General features: G+C 43.5%; 1 protein-coding gene across 1 annotated transcript in view; it reads right to left on the bottom strand.

Moving 5' to 3' along the window:
• Positions 1–17,738, bottom strand: part of TTC6 (tetratricopeptide repeat domain 6) — a 132,963-nt gene that overhangs the window by 25,884 nt on the left and 89,341 nt on the right. The window contains exons 20-23 of the mRNA XM_084629936.1: positions 17,313–17,389; positions 15,619–15,779; positions 6,071–6,205; positions 3,575–3,724 (exon numbers count right to left, since the gene is read on the bottom strand). Of these exons, the coding sequence (XP_084486062.1) occupies positions 3,575–3,724; positions 6,071–6,205; positions 15,619–15,779; positions 17,313–17,389 (523 nt within the window). The remainder of the gene's footprint in view (positions 1–3,574; positions 3,725–6,070; positions 6,206–15,618; positions 15,780–17,312; positions 17,390–17,738) is intronic.

The following is a 17,738-nucleotide window of genomic DNA, read 5'->3' as shown; positions in this document are numbered from 1 at the left end:
CCCCCTTAGTCATCTCTTTTCCAAGCTGAAAAGAGCCAGTCTTCAAATTCTTTTTTGGCCTTCCTAATTATATTTTTACACTTCACTTACCAGAGTTTATGCTTCTTTCTATTTTGCTCAATAGGATTTAACTTCCACTTTTTAAAGGATGCCCGTTTGCCTCTGCTTCTTTTACTTTGGTGTTTATCCATGGTGACACTTTTTTGGTCCTCTTACTATGTTTTTTAATTTGGGGTATAGATTTAAATTGAATCTTTATTATGGTGTCTTAAAAACATTTCCATGCAGCTTGTATGGATGTCACTTTTGGCACTGTACCTTTTAATTTCTGTTTAACTAACTTCCTCATTTTTGTGTAGTTCCCCTTTCTGAAATTAAATGCTACCGTGGTGGACTGCTTTGATGATCCCCCTGGGATGTTAAATTTTATTATGTTATGGTCACTATTACCAAGCAGTTCAGCTATATTCACTTCTTGGACCAGATCCTGTGCTCCACTGAGGACTAAATCAAGAATTAGGGGGTAGCCGTGTTAGTCTGTATCCACAAAAACAACAAAGAGTCTGGTGGCACCTTAAAGACTAACAGATTTATTTGGGCATAAGCTTTCGTGGGTAAAAAACCCACTTTCCTCAGATGCATGGAGTGAAAATTACAGATGCCAGCATTATTATACATGAAGAGAAGGGAGTTACCTTACAAGTGGAGAACCAGTGTTGACAGGGCAATTCAATCAGGGTGGATGTAGTCCACTCCCAATAATTGATGAGGAGGTGTCAATACCAAGAGAGGGAAAGTTGCTTTTGTAGTGTGCCAGCCACTCCCAGTCCCTATTCAAGCCCAAATTAATGGTGTTAAATTTGCAGAGGACCCAACCACATAAGCCACAACATCAGGGACTCAATCACCTGCACATCTACAAATGTGATATATGCCATCATGTGCCAGCAATGCCCCTCTGTACATTGGCCAAACTGGACAGTTTCTACATAAAAGAATAAATGGACACAAATCAGACATCAGGAATGGTAACATACAAAAGCCAGTAGGAGATCACTTCAATCTCCCTGGACATTCTATAACAGATTTAAAAGTAGCCATACTTCAACAAAAAAAACTTGAAAAACAGACTTCAAAGAGAAACTGCAGAGCTAAAATTTATTTGCAAATTTAACACCATTAATCTGAGCTTGAATAGAGACTGAGAGTGGCTGGCTCACTACAAAAGCAATTTTCTCTCTCTTGGTATTGATACCTCCTCATCAATTATTGAGAGTGGACTACATCCACCCTGATTGAATTGGCCGTGTCAACACTGGTTCTCCACTTGTAAGGTAACTCACTTCTCTTCATGTATAATAATGCCGGCATCTGTAATTTTCACTCCATGCATCTGAAGAAGTGGGTTTTTTACCCATGAAAGCTTATGCCCAAATAAATCTGTTAGTCTTAAAGGTGCCACCGAAATCAAGAATTGCCTCTCCTCTTGTGGGTTCCAGGACTAGCTGCTCCAAGAAGCAGTCATTTAAGGTGTCAAGAAAGTTTATCTCTGCATCCCGTCCTGAGATGACATGTACCCAGTCAATATGAGGATAGCTGAATCACCCATTATTATTGAGTTAATTTTTTATAGCTTCTCTAAGCTTCCTGAGCATTTCACAATCACTATCACCATCCTGGTCAGGTGGTCGGTAGTATATTCCTACTGCTATATTCTTATTATTCAAACATGGAATTACTATCCATAGAGATACTATGGTACAGTTTGGTTCATTTAAGATTTTTACTTAATTTTACTCTACACTTTCTTTCACATATAGTGCCATTCCCTCAGCCATACAACCTATTCTGTCCTTCCAATATATTTTGTACCCTCGTATTACTGTGTCCCCTTGATTATCCTCATTCCACCAAGTTTTTGTGATGCCTATTATATCAATATCCTCATTTAATATGAGGCACTCAAGTTCACCTATCTTAGTATTTAGATTCTAGTATTTGTATATAAGCACTTTAAAAAATTGTGACTTTTTAGCTGTCTGCCATTATGTGATGTAATTGAATTGGACTCTTTCATTTTATTATTTTTCATCAGATCCTACTGTGACAAAGCTCTGTCCTTGCCTCCGTGGGTACCGTGTTTCCTGGCGGATTTCGCTAGCCTCAGAGGCTCACTGTGACCCTCCACGTAACCCTTCTTTCTCTAGAGACAAGGGTCACAGTCTACTGAACCATTTTCATCATAAGCCAGTGAGAGAGGTGAGGAGAAGTTATCCTTCCTTGCACAGTCTCTGTTGTCTCCCAGTCTCAGTGATTAATCAGGGGACAAGGGGAGGGGGAGCCCAGGCCCACCCTCTACTCCAGGCTCCAGCCCAGGGACCCTAATAGTATCAGCTATGGTAGCTGACCTTTTAGAAACATGACATGTACAATTCCCTGGGCTACTTCCCCCACAGCAGCCCTCACTTCCTCAAGCTCCACTTCACCCTTACCTCAGGGCCTCCTTCCTTGTGCCTGATATGGTGTGTACTACTCAGCCTCTCCATCCAATAGCACAACTTCCTTCCACAGCTCCTGACATGCACACCCACCTGACTGACTGTGAAGCTTTTAACTAGTTTCAGCCAGCCCCTGATTGGCTTCAGGTGTCCCAATCAACCTAGCCTTCTCCCTGCCTTCTGGAAAGTTCTTAATTGGCCCCAGGTGTCTTAATTGACCTGGAGCAGCTTCCATTTCACTTAACCTGGTACCAGGGATTTGTTTAGCCTGGAGCTAATATATCTCTCTCCCACTACTTTTCTATAGCCATCTGGCCTTGCCCCATCACACTACCCATATTTTATCCTCTCCTCCTTACTAGGATAAAGAGAATCGCCATAAATAGATCCTCCCCAAAGGCGGCGGTCTTCAAGGCCGGTCCGCCACTTGTTCAGGGAAAGCCTCTGGCAGGCCAGGCCGGTTTGTTTACCTGCCTCGTCCGCAGGTTCGGCCGATTGCAGCTCCCACTGGCCGCAGTTCGCTGCTCCAGGCCAGTGGAGGCTGCAGGAAGGGCGGTCTGCACATCCCTCGGCCCACACCACTTCCCGCAGCCCCCATTGGCCTGGAGCAGCGAACCATGGCCAGTGGGAGCTGCAATTGTCCAAACCTGTGGACGTGGCAGGTAAACAAACTGGCCCGGCCTGCCAGGGGCTTTCCCTGAACAAGCAGCAGACTGGCTTTGAGAACCACTGCCCTAAGGAATGTCTCTGTTGGAACCACGTGCTCCTCCAGACCTGTTGACTTTCCCCCAGTTCTTAGTATAAAAAACACTCTAAGACCTTTTTAATTTTATGTGCCAGCAATCTGGTTCCATTTTGGTTTAAGTGGAGCCCAGTCTTCCTGCATAGGCTCCCCTTTCCCAAAGGGTACCCCAGTTTCTAATAATCTAAACCCCTCCTTCCTACACCACCATCTCATTCATGCATTGAGACCCTGCAGTTCTGCCTGCCTAACTGGCCCTGACTTCAGAATTCTTTAAAACTGCTCTCAAAATCTACCCAAAAGAAAACCATCAGAATTATAAATTCAGTATTACCTGAAAATGTTTTGGATTAATGGCAAGTGCTCGATTGAAATCTTGGATGCAGTTAGCTTGTTTGAGTTGCATTCTGCACAGCCCTCTCTGATAAAAAGCATCAGAATAATTTGTGTATATCTTGACAGCAAGGCTAAAAGCTTCAAGGGCCTAAAAGATGACATAATGGTTTGAATTAATGTAATCTACTTGCACAATTGCAACCATAGGCAGAATATCAACTTTTAAAACCCAGTAGTATTTTTTCTTGTGTTTTCACTATTTTACTCCTACTTTTTTAAAATTTTAATACAACATATGAGACAAACACAATAAGTGAAATTCTGCCCTCATTTAATACTTATCTTAGTCCATTTTTTTCAGTGGGACTACATTAGTATAACCAAGGGCAGAATTTGGTCCTGTGACCATCAATGATTAACATACTAAAATTATTTGCTACATTAGAGAACACCTAAAATGTGATTTCTTTAAGGTCCTTCTGCAGATTTTTTTTATTCATACAAAAACACAGATTTTTCAGGGATCTGCTAATGTGGTGGCAGCCACATATTCTAAAGGGAAAGTAACCCATTCCTAGTGGTCAGGGTATGCCACATCAGGTATTTCAGCCACTCTTGACTATCATTTATAACTGTCTTGGAAAAGGAGGCTAACAGGGTTATAAAAATAATGTTGTGATACTACTATGTTTGGTGAGTCTCCCAACACTGTAATACAGAGACAAGCTCTTGTCCTCACAATTAAACATCAAGTCAGCCAGGGAATTTAAAGTTGCTATGATCTGAAGATTTAGAGATAACCTGGGCTAACAGATCCATTTTGGAGGTAAACCACAAAACAGAAGACAAGGACCATTCAGCTCAAATATTACACGCTTCTCTATTCAAAATAGAACAGTTACTATGAGGGAAGTTCCTATTCCAGGTGACATTTCAAATTTTAGTCATATAAAATTACTTTGAATATACTGTAGATATTATTCACTGGTCTCCTGTGACTAAAGAAATTATTAATGTTTATATTGTTATTGTTAAAATAATGCTTGAAGCATGCAAGGCTCTATTCAAAAATAGGGTTCCTACCTAAGGATATACCACTCTAATATCCAGTCCTGTAAACACTTATGCATTTGTTTAACTTTACTCATATGAAAGGAAGGTTGGCCTAGTGGATTGGGCACCAAACTGGGACTCAGGAGCTCTGCATACATTCCTGGCTCTTCCAAAGTCTTTCTAAGTGACCTTGGCAAGTAAATTTAGGCCCGGATGCAACAAAGCAGGTAGGCATGAACTTTACTGTAAACACATGCATAGGCCCATCTCTACTCAGCAAAACATTTAAGCACTTACTTAGGTCCCACTGATGTCAATGGGACTTATGCATATGCTGAAGTGTTTTGCTGAATAGGAATGAACTTAACAAGTGCTTTCCTGAATCAAGGCTTTAATTTTTCAGTTCTTTAGTTCCCCATATGTAAAATGAGCATGATAATAATATTCCCTTTCACCCATGCTTGTCTCTCATGTTTACATAAGACTGTAAGCTTTTCAGAGTAGTGACAATCTCTTATTGTGTTTTGGAACAGTGCCTAACAATGTACTCCGATCACGCTTAGGACCGCTAGGTGCTACTGAAATACAAATATATGATGATAACTAATCCTACTGAGGTCAAAGACATTATACATGTGCATAAATGTTTGCAGGACTAGGCTCTACAAATAGAATATAGGAAAGAATGGAGAAAAGGGATGCAACGATAAGCGAAAAGGCACTCTTAAAAAAGATTTTCTAATGTCAATTTTGTAACACTTCAAAATGAGGGGAAGGCTCGGGTTTATAAGCTTTTTAAAGTTGGCATTATTCATATACAAAATGGATCCTACTCATATAAGGCCTGATTCAAAGCCCACTAAAGGAGTCCCATTGATTGCAATAGACTTTGGATCAGACTGTTAATGAACAAGCCTGTAACTGTAGTTAAAAACATAGAAAGAACAAAAAAGTCCTTTAATATTAAAATGCACCTAGAAAAATGTATTAAATTACCTAACAAAAAATACCTAGTTAAAAAAAAATTTATATCATGTGTAAAATAAATGCCAAAAACTGAACTAGTATAGGATTGGTTGGCTGAGGGATTTTTTTTTAACTTCTGTAAAAGTACAACAATCCGTTAACTAAAATGCTATCCCTAGCGTGGCATACATTGCTTAAAACAACAGTGAAGACATTAATGTACAAATAAGATATTCATGTTGATTTCACCTCCATTAGAAACACAGCAAAAAGTATGTATAACTAATTAAATATGGTAATACTGGTATGGAAAAAATTGTTTACACATTTGCAAGATGGTCTGATAAAAACTAAAGAGTAAAAATATGTAAAAAGAAGTGGAAAGTAACCCTTAAAATATTTAATTTTTTTAGTCAATCTTGTTTCCAGCTCTTAAAGCCACAAGGCTAATATGTTCTAATTAATAAATACATACCGGTAATAAACTGACTTGCTCCATATAGCACAGGCCCATGAAATAATAAATTTCTGCAGCCTCAAATGTATGAGGCAAGATTTGTGCTGAAGAAGTCAGTATCTTTAATGCTTGTTGAAAACTTTCCACAGCATCCTGTAACAACAAAGGATATTATTCTAATATTTGTAAAACATGGTTAGTAAAAAAAAAGTCTGAGTTTTAAAGGTGACATACACAGAATTTTTTTTAATTGGGCCTGTGCCCTTTTTGCTTCTTTATTATACGTAAAGAAGACCTGAAAAGTACTTTTGATTTTTTAGCCTTATAAATTTAAGAAATGTGAAGTCTGGTCTTCCTTGGTTTTGCTGAAAGTTCTGAATTGCTGTAATTGAAGGTGTGGGCATGATTAAGTACAACTTTTTTTCAAAATGTTCATTAGTCATTGGTTTAAATAAGTGTTAACAAAAACAAAAAGTAGAACTTTAAGCAGTCTGACTAATAATCTCTTCCTGTTGCAGTTGCTTAGCAACTTTCAGCCTCTTGACACTTTTGGAGGACTCTATCTTGGGAAGCAGCAACTCTGAAAAAGATTTGGAAATCATGGTGCATGATCAGATGAACATGAGTTCTCAGTGTGATTCCTGTAGCCAAAAGGGCTAATGAGTTCTTGGATGCATAAACAGCAATCTCAAGTAGGAGTAAAAAGGTTATTTTACCTTTGTATTTGGCATTGGTGCAACTGCTGCTGGAATATTGTGTCCAGTTCTGGTGTCCACAATTCAAGAAGGACATTGACAGGGTTCACAGAAGAACCACAAGAATGATTAAAGGATTATAAAACATGCTTTAAACTGATAGACTCAAGGAGCTCCATATATTTAGCTTAATAAAGAGAAGGCAAAGGGATGACTCAATCACAGTCTATTAGGACCTACATGGGGAAGAAATATTTGATAATGAGCTTTCAATCAAGCAGACAAAGGTATAACAAGAAGCTGGATATGAGTCAACAGTGTGCCCTTGTTGCCAAGAAGGCCAATGGCATTTTGGGATGTATAAGTAGGGGCATAGCCAGCAGATCGAGGAACGTGATCGTTCCCCTCTGTTCGACATTGGTGAGGCCTCATCTGGAGTACTGTGTCCAGTTTTGGGCCCCACACTACAAGAAGGATGTGGATAAATTGGAGAGAGTCCAGCGAAGGGCAACAAAAATGATTAGGGGTCTGGAACACATGACTTATGAGGAGAGGCTGAGGGAACTGGGATTGTTTAGTCCGCAGAAGAGAAGAATGAGGGGGGATTTGATAGCTGCTTTCAACTACCTGAGAGGTGGTTCCAAAGAGGATGGTTCTAGACTATTCTCAGTGGTAGAAGATGACAGGACAAGGAGTAATGGTCTCAAGTTGCAGTGGGGGAGATATTTAGGTTGGATATTAGGAAAAACTTTTTCACTAGGAGGGTGGTGAAACACTGGAATGCGTTACTTAGGGAGGTGGTGGAATCTCCTTCCTTGGAAGTTTTTAAGGTCAGGCTTGACAAAGCCCTGGCTGGGATGATTTAATTGGGGATTGGTCCTGCTTTGAGCAGGGGGCTGGACTAGATGACTCCTGAGGTCCCTTCCAACCCTGATATTCTATGATTCTAAGGTCCAATGGCTGGAAGTTGATGCTAGCCAAATTCACAGCAGAAATAAGAAGTAATATTTTAACAGTGAGGATAATTAACCATTGGAACAATTTACTGAAGGTCATGGTGGATTTTCCATCACTGGCAAGTTTTAAAATCAAGATTGGATTTTTATGTATATATTATATATACACACACACACACCAGTTCAACATACATTACTTTGAGGGAGTTCTATGGCCGGTGTTATACAGAGGTCAGAGTAGATTATCACAATGGTCCCTTCTGACCTTGGAATCTATTAATCTTTGATGTCATAACTTGACTAATGCTCCAGTCAGTAGAGACTCTTCCAGTGAGACATCACCTGAATTTCTAAAGCAAACAAGCAAAACATGCCAACAAACAAAAGCCAAATCTTTTAGGCCTTCCTTATATATCAGGCAGAGGCAAAAACCCCAATGTGTCCCACTTTTCAGGTCACATTTTAAATACTTGCTTTCGGGTTTTCTGTGCGAACAGTGATAAACTATGTATAATATTCAATTTATAGCCATAAAACATCTCACTTATAATACAATGGTTAAGGGCTAATCCTGCAAATACACAGAGGTAATTTCACTCAAGTGAGTAATCTCACTGAATAAAGCTACTCACATAACATGTGTGATGGATGTGGAGCTATTCTGTAATAATTTATGAATACTGTATGTTGACTTAGTTATTGGAATGTTTACTGTCTGAAAATATTGGTTTAATTTAATGGGGGGCTACAAGGTGAAACAAATAGGAAGTTAAAGAATGGTACGAGCTAAGCCACTCCTCAGAAAACACTTGAGAGTTACTAAGGGACAATGACAGAGCCACTGGTTTGGAAGACTGACTATCTCCTGTTCAGCATACAGACTGGTTTGGTTCAGAAGGCAAGGACAGAACCTAGGTACTCAGAAGAACAAAAAGGGCTATAGCAGTTTTAAAAGGAAGACTTTCTCAAGAGAGTGAAGGAGTTGTTTGGAGGAACCAGACTGAGGAACCAGACCATCAGGGGATGGTAAGCCTTTAGGTAACACAAGGTGGGTGAGGTAATATCTTTTACTGGAGCAACTTCTGTTGGTGAGAGAGACAAGCTTTCAAGCTTATACAGAGCTCTTCTTCAGGTCTGAGAAACTAAGAGCTTGGCTACACTTGCGAGTTACAGTGCATTAAAGGAGCCCCGGGCGCACTAGCTAACTACCCATCCACACTGGCAAGGCACATAGAGTGCTCTGACTCCATGGCTACAGCGCTCTGCGAGTGGAATAACGTTTTGTGTGCCCCTGCTGGAGCGCCGTGGTGCCAGTTTGGACGCCCTGGTCTGTTAGTGCGCTCTAATCGGCCTTCAGAAGTACCCCACAATGCCTGTTATAGCCACTCTGGTCATCACTTTGAACTCTACTGCCCTGCTCTCAGGTGACCAACCCCCAGACCCACCCTTTAAATTCTCTGGGAATTTTGAAAATCCCCTTCCTGTTTGCTCAGCCAGGCGTGGAGTGCTCTCAGCAAAGCTTTCCAGGTGACCATGCCTCCACACGCCAGGTGATTCCCAGTATGGAGCAATGGTGAGATGCTGGACCTCATCAGTGTTTGAGAGGAGGAAGCTGTCCAGTCCCAGCTGCGCTCCAGCCGTAGGAATTACGATACCTTCGGGACGATATCAAGGGACATGATGGAAAGGGGCCATGACAGGGACGCACTGCAGTGCAGGGTTAAAGTGAAGGAGCTGCGGAATGCCTACCACAAAGCCCATGAGGCAAACAGCCACTGCGGTGCTGCCCCTGTGACCTGCCGTTTCTACAAAAAGCTGGATGCGATACTTGGGGGCGACCCCACCTCCACTCCGAGTACCACCATGGACACTTCAGAGCCCAGTTCAACAAGGCAGGAGGAGGAGGACCAAAGTGGGAGCGAGGGTGCTGAAGCAGAGGAAGACATTCCGGAATCCCTAGATGCATGCAGCCAGGAGCTGTTCACAAGCCAGGAGGAAGGTAGCCAGTCACGGCGGCCGGTGCTTGGTGAAGGACAAACACCAGAGGAGGTTCCCGGTAAGCGGCTTTTATTTTGGGAAGGAAGTTATTCGGAGCGGGATCTTGGGGCGAGGAGAGTTCGGGCTGCATGCATGCCTAAATGCGGAATAGGGCATTGAGGTGCTCTCTCACATCACAGTAATCGGCCTCAGTGATCTCTTCAAAGGTCTCGTCCAGAACTTGGGCAATGCGCTTGTGCAGGTTTCTTGGGAGAGCCACTGTGGTCCTTGTTCCAGTAAGGCTAACTTGTCTGCCCCACTGTGCCATGAGGGGCAGGGGGACCATTGCTGCACACAGGCAAGCTGCATATGGGCCAGAGCGGAAGCCGCATTGCAGTAGAAGACCCTCCCTTGCTTCCCAGGTCACCCTCAGCAGCGAGATATCTTCCAGGACGAACTCCTGTGGAAAATGTGGGGACAGTGTTCAGTATAGGGGCCCCCTGCAGCTGTTGGCTCTCCCCAAGGCACAGAAACCCAGAGGACAGTACAGCCATGAAACAATCAGTCACGCTTGACCCTATGTTTACTCACCATTTTGGGGCTCCCGTGAGTTATGTGCGCTCGCTTTGGGATGGGCAAATTATGCTATTGTGTAGACTGTGCTTGCCCTTAAGTATGGGGGAATCATTGCTCTGTCTGGTGTGAACAATGCTGCCTCTGTTAAGTGTTGCATTTTGCCATTACAGATGCAACCTTGAGTTCTCAGCCGTCCGTGTTATCACTGGCTGAAAGACTCCAAAGAATCAGAAAGAGGCCACGTAGAAGCAAGGAAGACATGTTGCTGGTCCACCAGCAGAATGAGGAGCGCCGGCACAAAAGCACGGTGCTCAAGCAGCAAAGCATGGATCGGCTGATAAGCATAATGGAGCGCCAAGCAGACTCTATTCAGGCCCTCGTAGCCATGCAGACGGAGCACTACCGTGCCCACCCCCACCCCGTAGCCCTTGTCCCAAAACTCTTTCCCTTGTATCCCCATGTCACCTCCAACCCACTTTCCCCAACATCAGGGTTCTTACCACCACCAGCTGCCTCCAACACCTGTAGCTTCGCCACCCAGCTCTGAAAACTACAACCCTTACCCACTGCACTCAACCCCCATCACCATGCAGTATAACCATCCTGAAGTGCAGCACTCATTGCACAGCACTCCAGACAGGAAGGCTGAGTATGATAACAGGACATACACAAATCTGTGATTGTACTGTTCCCCACCCCAGCACCTTGCCCTTTCTGTTTCCCAAGCAGTTGAGTTTCTTTTCAATAAATGGATTTTTTGGCTTTGAAAACATTTTTTATTATTGCATAAAGTAAAAGATACCTTAGCCCAGGAAAGAAACAGGCACTGCAAGTCAGAGTAGTAAACACAGATTCCTACTAACATTGGAACCACTGCACTTCACTCCTGTGCAGGGGACCAGATATTACTGGTGGCTTTCAGCCTCAAATTGCTCCCTCAAGGCATCCCTAATCCTTGCAGCCCCACACTGGACCCCTCTAATAGCCCTGCTCTCTGGCTGTTCAAATTCAGCCTCCAGGTGTTGAACCTCCGAATTCCATGCTTGAGTGAATCTTTCACCCTTCCCTTCACAAATGTTATGGAGGGTACAGCACGCAGATATAACCGCAGGGATGCTGTCATCAGCCAGGTCCAGCTTCCCATACAGAGAGTGCCAGCAGCCCTTTAAACAGCCAAAAGCACACTCCACAGCCATTCTGCACCAGCTCAGCCTGTTATTGAACCGCTCCTTGCTGCTGTCAAGGCTCACTGTGTAAGGTTTCATGAGCCACAGTATTAAAGGGTAAGCAGGGTCTCCAAGGATCACAATGGGCATTTCGACTTCCCCTACGGTGATCTTATGGTCTGGGAAAAAAGCCCCAGCTTGCAGCTTCCTGAGCAGGTCAGTGTTCCGAAAGATGCGTGCGTCATGCACCTTTCCAGGCCAGCCTGCGTTAATGTCAAGGAAATGCCCACGGTGATCCACAAGCACCTGGAGAACCACAGCAAAATAATGTACTTGGAGGCTAGGTGGGCTGGTGCCAGAATTGGAATGTGTGTGCCATCTATCGCCCCTCCGCAGTTAGGGGAACCCATTTGTGCAAAGCCATCCACAATGTCATGCACGTTACCCAGAGTCACGTTTCTTCTGAGCAGGATGCGATTAATGGCCCTGCAAACTTGCATCAACACGAATTCCAACAGTCGACTTTCCCACTCCAAACTGGTTAGCAACCAATCAGTAGCTGTCTGGAGTTGCCAGCTTCCAGATTGCAATAGCCACCTGCTTCTCCACCGTCAGGGCAGCTCTCAGTCTCGTGTCCTTGTGCCGCAGGGTGTGGGCAAGCTCCTCACACAATCCCATGAAAGTGGCTTTTGTCATCCGAAAGTTCTGCAGCCACGGCTCGTCATCCCAGACTTGCATGATGATGTGATCCCACCACTCAGTGATTGTTTCCTGAGCCCAAAAGCACCGTTCCATGGTGGTGAGCATGTCCACGAATGCCACAAGCAAACTCATGTCATATGCGTTACTCAAGTCGATATCATTGTCGGAGCCCTCACTGTCACTTTGGATCATAAGGAATAACAACTGCCAAACATGACGTGCTGGCGAGACTTGTCATCATACTCCACAGTACTTCGGGCTCATTTCCCAAGGGGAAGACAGAGCACGCAGTACATAAAACATTGAAAGATGGCGCCAAACGTGGACAAAAGCACAGGGATTGCTGGGATGCAAACCGATGCATCACAGGGTGTTGGGACAGGACCCAGAATGCCCCGCACCCCCGCCCTCTTCCCACAAGCCACAGCGCCAGAATGGGAAGAGGTGCTCAGTGAGATAGCGCCCATAATGCACCGCTCCCAATGTCGCTGTAAGTGCTGCAAATGTGGCCATGTCAGTGTGCTTGCAGCTGTCAGTGTAGATGGACTGCAGCGCTTTCCCTACTGTGCTCTCCAAAGGCGGGTTTAACTCAAAGCACTCTGCATCTACAAGTGTAGCCATGCCCTAAGGCTATGTACACACTACAGTTTATGTCAGTATAAGGGCTCGGCTACACTTACATTGTATAGCACTCTAACTTGCTGGCTCACGTTAAAAGTGAAAAATCACCACCCTGAGTGCAGCAAGTCAGAGCGCTTTGAAGCGCTAGTGTAAACAGGCTCTGAGCGCTGGGAGCCGTGCTCCCAGCACTCGGAGCTAATCCCCTCGTGGAGGTGGTTTACCAGGAGCGCTAGGAGAGCTCTCTCCCAGCGCTCGAACGCGACCACACTCGCACTTCAAAGCGCTGTCGCGGGAGCGCTCCCGCAACTGCACTTTGAAGTTTCCAGCGTAGCCATGCCCTAAGTTATGTTGCTCAGGGATGTGAATAAGCCACCCCTGAGCAATGTAAGTTACATTGACCTAAGCGTCAGTGTGGACAGTGCTATGTTGGCGGGGGGAGCTTCTCCCGTGGACATAAAACTACTGCCACTCGTGGGGGCTGGGGTAATTAAGTTGAGGGGAGACCTCTCTCCTGTCAGCTTAGAGTGTCTGCACTAACAGAGCTACAGCAGCCACTGTAAGCTCTGTAGTGCTGCCATAGCCTAACTCAAAGTGTCACTCCTAAAAACAAGGTTTGAACAGGTTGTTTAGCATAAGTAGTTAACAGGCTACTTCACCTTGAATGGTCCATTGAAATATTTGTTAACACCCCTCCAGTCATAAGAAGGAAAGGAGAAAATGCAGCTGAGGGCAGTTGTTAGTGGGTTTATAGATTGTTTTAATAAACCATAAATCCATGATTTTTAGTGATTAGCAAAATTATGATCTTGTTCATCTTTTGAAATTGTTGTTTAGGCTTCCTTTGAGGATGAGGGCTGATAGGTCAGATACAGAGTGATCACTTTGTGAAAAGTGTTCACCCAGAGGTTTTTGTCTTCTATCATTTTCCTGTGTGAGTTCACTCAAGAGTGTAGTGATAGCCTGGCGACACCCACATAGCTGCTATTGGAGCCTTTAGTGCACTGGATGAGGTATACCACATGCTGTGACAGGCATGTTGTGGGGGGTGTGGATCATCATAGCAGTGAGATATGTCTGCAGGTTTTGCATCTGTTGTTGTGGCAGTGTCTGGTGCCACCTTGAGTTGATGTGTCCTGGTCTGAGGAAAGCTTGCTTCTAATGATCATCTTGGAGAGGTTGGGGGTTGTCCCATCAAGTATGGGTTGTAGTTGTTTGATGATACCCGGTATGGGTTCCAGTGTGAGGTGAAAACTGGGTGTGCAGTCAGAGGGGATTTTATTTCTGAATTGAAGTAAGTTCTCTTGGGGTATTTGAGTGGCCTGGTACATGATGCGATCTACTTCTCTGGTGGAGTGTCCTTGTTTGGTGAAGGCAGTTGTGAGTGCATTAAGGTGCATATCTTGAACTTTCTCCTTGGAGAAAATTCTATGGTATCTGAGTGGTAGGACAGACATGCATATAGACCGTTTGTTGTTTTAAAATCCTCTCGCTCTAAATGCTTTATTCCTACTGTTAAAATAAACAATACTTTGGTTTTAAGAAGGCTGTTTGGTCACTGTATACCACTGGTCACATACTCCCCAAGGTGCCAGAACTCAGTCAGACCTGATCAGCAAGCATGCTCAATACAAATGATATGGTAACACAGGGACCACTTTAAGAGTGGGAGAATTGCAGAATTCCACTGTGGGAGAGGTAAAGGCACAAGGCTTGACATCTGAGGCGGTGCACTGAGAGAGACCAGAAAGGGGACAGTGGTGCAGATAGACCTGCAACCATGACAGCATGTTTTCAGGCTCTATCCCTAATGCCTAGAGTACTCCTTTTCTTATGCTGAAAGTTACTAATGGCTACCATCAAGGGGTCATTGATCCAGAAACGATCACAGCCATGGTTAAAGCCAATGGATGAGCTAATTACCTTTCTCTCAGGTGAAGTATAAGGAAAACATTAAGCATCTTTTCTGTGGTGAGACAGATGTAATAATGGAGGCTACTGCCTAAGGCACTAGGCTGTATGATGATGTGGCTCAAGGGGTTTTGCCTAGTGGAAACACAGGATGTAAGTGTTTTCTTTCTGCAAGCTATGTGCATGTGTGTGCAATACAGGAGAAAGCCAGAGAAGCAGTTGTGAGCATAATCCTGAGACAAAGCAGAGGGATGGAGCTTCTTGGACACAGAACTTGCTAGAGAGGCAGACTTTTGAGGATTTCTGAAAAAGGAAACTGCCAGGTACAGTTTGTTTCTAGTGTGTTTGAGGAAACAGGGCTTGCTGTACGTTCTTTGTAAATAAACAGGATTGCACCAAAATACATGCCTGACTTGTATCATCTATTTCTCCTCCTAACGAAAATAACCCTGCAAGGCCGTGATTATTGTCTAACTGCTTGGATCAAAGGACCAACAGTATGATATTTCTACTGGTAACATACAATGGGAAGCAAGTACAGTATTCACAAAGCTGAGGGACTAGTTATAATCACTCTTAAAATTCTTATACATTCATTCTACAAATATGAAACAACCAAACTTTTGTATTGCCTCTAGCTCCATTAGATAGTACAGTATTTGCACACTGCTTTCTTATTATGTTTTGAAAAAAGCAACATTATGAAATTTAACTGAACTTCAGTCTAAATAATTATTTCTTTTAAACTAAATTTTACATTGTTTTAAACAACACTGTGTAACACTTGCTGGAACATTAGTGCAGGAGCATTAAGCTAAAAAGAGTGTTACTATTCCCTTTTGTAATTTAAACATTGAAGTGCAGGGAATATTTGATAAAATGAGATACTCTGTAAAGCATCAAGAAACCAAGACATTGTATTGCTTGGCATTTTATTGTAAATAGTTTAGAAATAATTTTCTAACCTTGGTTTTCTTGGCTTTCATTTGTATTTTTCCTAGCAGAACAAATATGGAAGGCACAGGCTGACTTGCAATAACCTCAAGTAAACACTCTATAGCTTTACTGTGATTTTGACAAAATGACTGAACGAGTGCTTGCTGAACAGGAGAGGTTTTAAGGGATACTAAAAATAAGAAAAACAAACAAACAATGGTCACATTATATTATATTATTTCACACTGCATGTTCTAAATATAAGATAGTTTCATAGGATAAACAAAACTTTACATTGTTCAAAAATCCATGAGACTCCAAGGTTGTTTGCTCTAACCGCTATACCAAAACATAAACAATTTTTTAAGAATTGAGTTTTAATCCTTTCACATCAAAGCCTGGGGTAGAAAACTTCAACTGTAAGCAATGAAGTTAGGGTCAAATAATGGGCATCTGCAAACTTCCCCTCTCCAAAGAAAGAAAAAAGGAAAAAGACAACGTCAAACTACTACACAGGCATTGCTGAGGGGTCAATGGGGCAATAGAATCGTCCCCACTGAGGGCATGGGGCACTTGTTCTGCCACTCCGAGACCACTATTACAACCCACAAGAGTTACTATAGCCATTGCAGTATTTTACCTTACAGGTGTGTTATGAAGCTTAATGTTTGTAAAGCCATTTGATATCTTAGTAAGAAAGGTCCTAAGTAAATACAATGTATTACAATAAATTCCACATAAAGTTCTATTACCAATATTTATAAGTAAAGCTGCAAATTTGTCACGGAGGCCCAGGACTTCTGCAGTGGCCAGTGCGGCTGCCTGGGGGCTGCTTGAGCAGCTCAGGCAGCCCCTGAGCCAGCCGCACTGGCTGCTGCTGGGGCAGTCTTGGGCCACTGCACCCGCCTCCCCCAGCAGCAGTAGGAGTTTGGGTGTGGGATGGAGCCCAGGGCTGGGGGTTAGGATGCGGGAGGGGGTGAGGGCTCTGGGCGGCGCTTACCTCAGGGGCTCCCTGGAAGCGGTGACTTCCCTCGGCTCCTGGGCAAAGGCGTAGCCAGGGGGCTCAGCGCGCTGCCTCCACTTGCAGGCACCGCCCCTGCAGCTTCCATTGGCTATGGTTCCTGGCTAATGGGAGCTGCAGAGTCGGCGCTCAGGGTGGAGGCAATGAGCAGAGCTGCCTGGCCGCGCCTCCATCTAGGAGCTGAGGGAGGGGGATGTCACTGCTTCTAGGGAGGTGCAGAGCCAGGTAGGGAGCCTGCCAGCTCCACCAACCCTCCCCCCCACCAGTGCCTGCGGGTTTCCTGGGCAGTGGCGCACAGCCTCCCCTCCTCCCCCCGCAGCACCAGCGGCGGTCCTGGGCCAAACCCAGGTACCTGTGACACCCCCTACCCAAGCAACCCTGGCACTCTCGGGCTGCCCCCACCCCAAGATTTAGTTAGGAGTATATAGTACAAGTCATGGACAGGTCACGGGCCGTGAATTTTTATTTACTGCCCATGACTTGTCCATTACTTTTACTAAAACGTTACTAAAACGTAGCCTTATTTATAAGTCAAAATATAAACATAAACAGCACAAGTAAAGAAAGGTAAGTGAAAGAATTGCAAGCAACATAAGGAAGTGTCAGAGTTCCTTATAATAAATTACAGTAGTTAAATTACTCCTTACGTTAGGGCTCAGATACTATGGTTAATAAGAACCTAGACAATTAAACTGATTTTACCTTCACCCATTTCTGATACTTGAAGAATACAGAAGCTTGCAAGTTTATAATCCTCCATCTCAATTAAATATTGTCCCCTGTAACAAAACAAATTTTTGTTGTATGTAATTTGTCACTGTAAAACCATTTTTTCAGGCTAAGATTTCTTATTTAAGCAGTATTTTAAAAGTACAAATAGTGCAGGAGTAAGTAAAAGTCTAAAGTTTCTAGTAAGAATCACATCTTCAAAGGAATACCATCCAGGTTTTTCCTCTTGTTCCTTCTGAACATACTTTTTTAAAACACTATCACCAAGAAATTTTAAAAATGCATAGCTATTCAAATGGCAAAGCTCACAAAAACACATTTTCTGTGGGCTCCACAGCTAATAGCACACACACACTATCTCTAGAACCATGTAAATATTGTTAATAATGCTATTTCTAA

This window comes from Lepidochelys olivacea, assembly GCF_965140295.1.
Source record: "Lepidochelys olivacea isolate rLepOli2 genome assembly, chromosome: 6".
In the NCBI taxonomy this organism is placed as follows: domain Eukaryota; kingdom Metazoa; phylum Chordata; order Testudines; family Cheloniidae; genus Lepidochelys; species Lepidochelys olivacea.
This window is presented reverse-complemented; position numbering and strand designations above follow the sequence as displayed.